This window comes from Merops nubicus, unplaced genomic scaffold (assembly GCF_000691845.1).
Source record: "Merops nubicus isolate BGI_N331 unplaced genomic scaffold, ASM69184v1 scaffold6929, whole genome shotgun sequence".
NCBI classification, from domain to species: domain Eukaryota; kingdom Metazoa; phylum Chordata; class Aves; order Coraciiformes; family Meropidae; genus Merops; species Merops nubicus.
Genome location: NW_008628960.1, coordinates 12,404 through 12,696, shown reverse-complemented (window position 1 = coordinate 12,696; position 293 = coordinate 12,404). Strand labels below are relative to the sequence as shown.

The following is a 293-nucleotide window of genomic DNA, read 5'->3' as shown; positions in this document are numbered from 1 at the left end:
CGCGGCTGCTGACCCTCCAGCTGCACCTGCTGGGCACGGGGCAGGGCACCAGGCTCATCAGCCTGCGCCCCCAGCACCTCCCGGGCACCGTCCTGGCCCTGCCTCGCTTCTACCAGGTACCACCCCCCCAGTGCCCCTGGGAAGGGTCCTAACAGCAGCTACCTCGGCGCTGCTCCACGTGGCCACCGAGGCCCGTGGCTGTTAGCCCCTTGAACTGCTGCAGGGGGGAGCAAGTTGGGCAGTGACAGCACGGTGCTGGCGTGAGGAGTGCCCTCCCACCCCGCCTGCGCGAC

General features: G+C 70.6%; 1 protein-coding gene across 1 annotated transcript in view; it reads left to right on the top strand.

The window, feature by feature from the left end:
• Positions 1–293, top strand: part of SPG11 (spastic paraplegia 11 (autosomal recessive)) — a gene marked incomplete at its 5' end in the record, with an annotated part of 33,253 nt that overhangs the window by 31,239 nt on the left and 1,721 nt on the right. Inside the window, 1 exon segment of the mRNA XM_008946836.1 lies at positions 1–116. Within this exon segment, the coding sequence (XP_008945084.1) occupies positions 1–116 (116 nt within the window).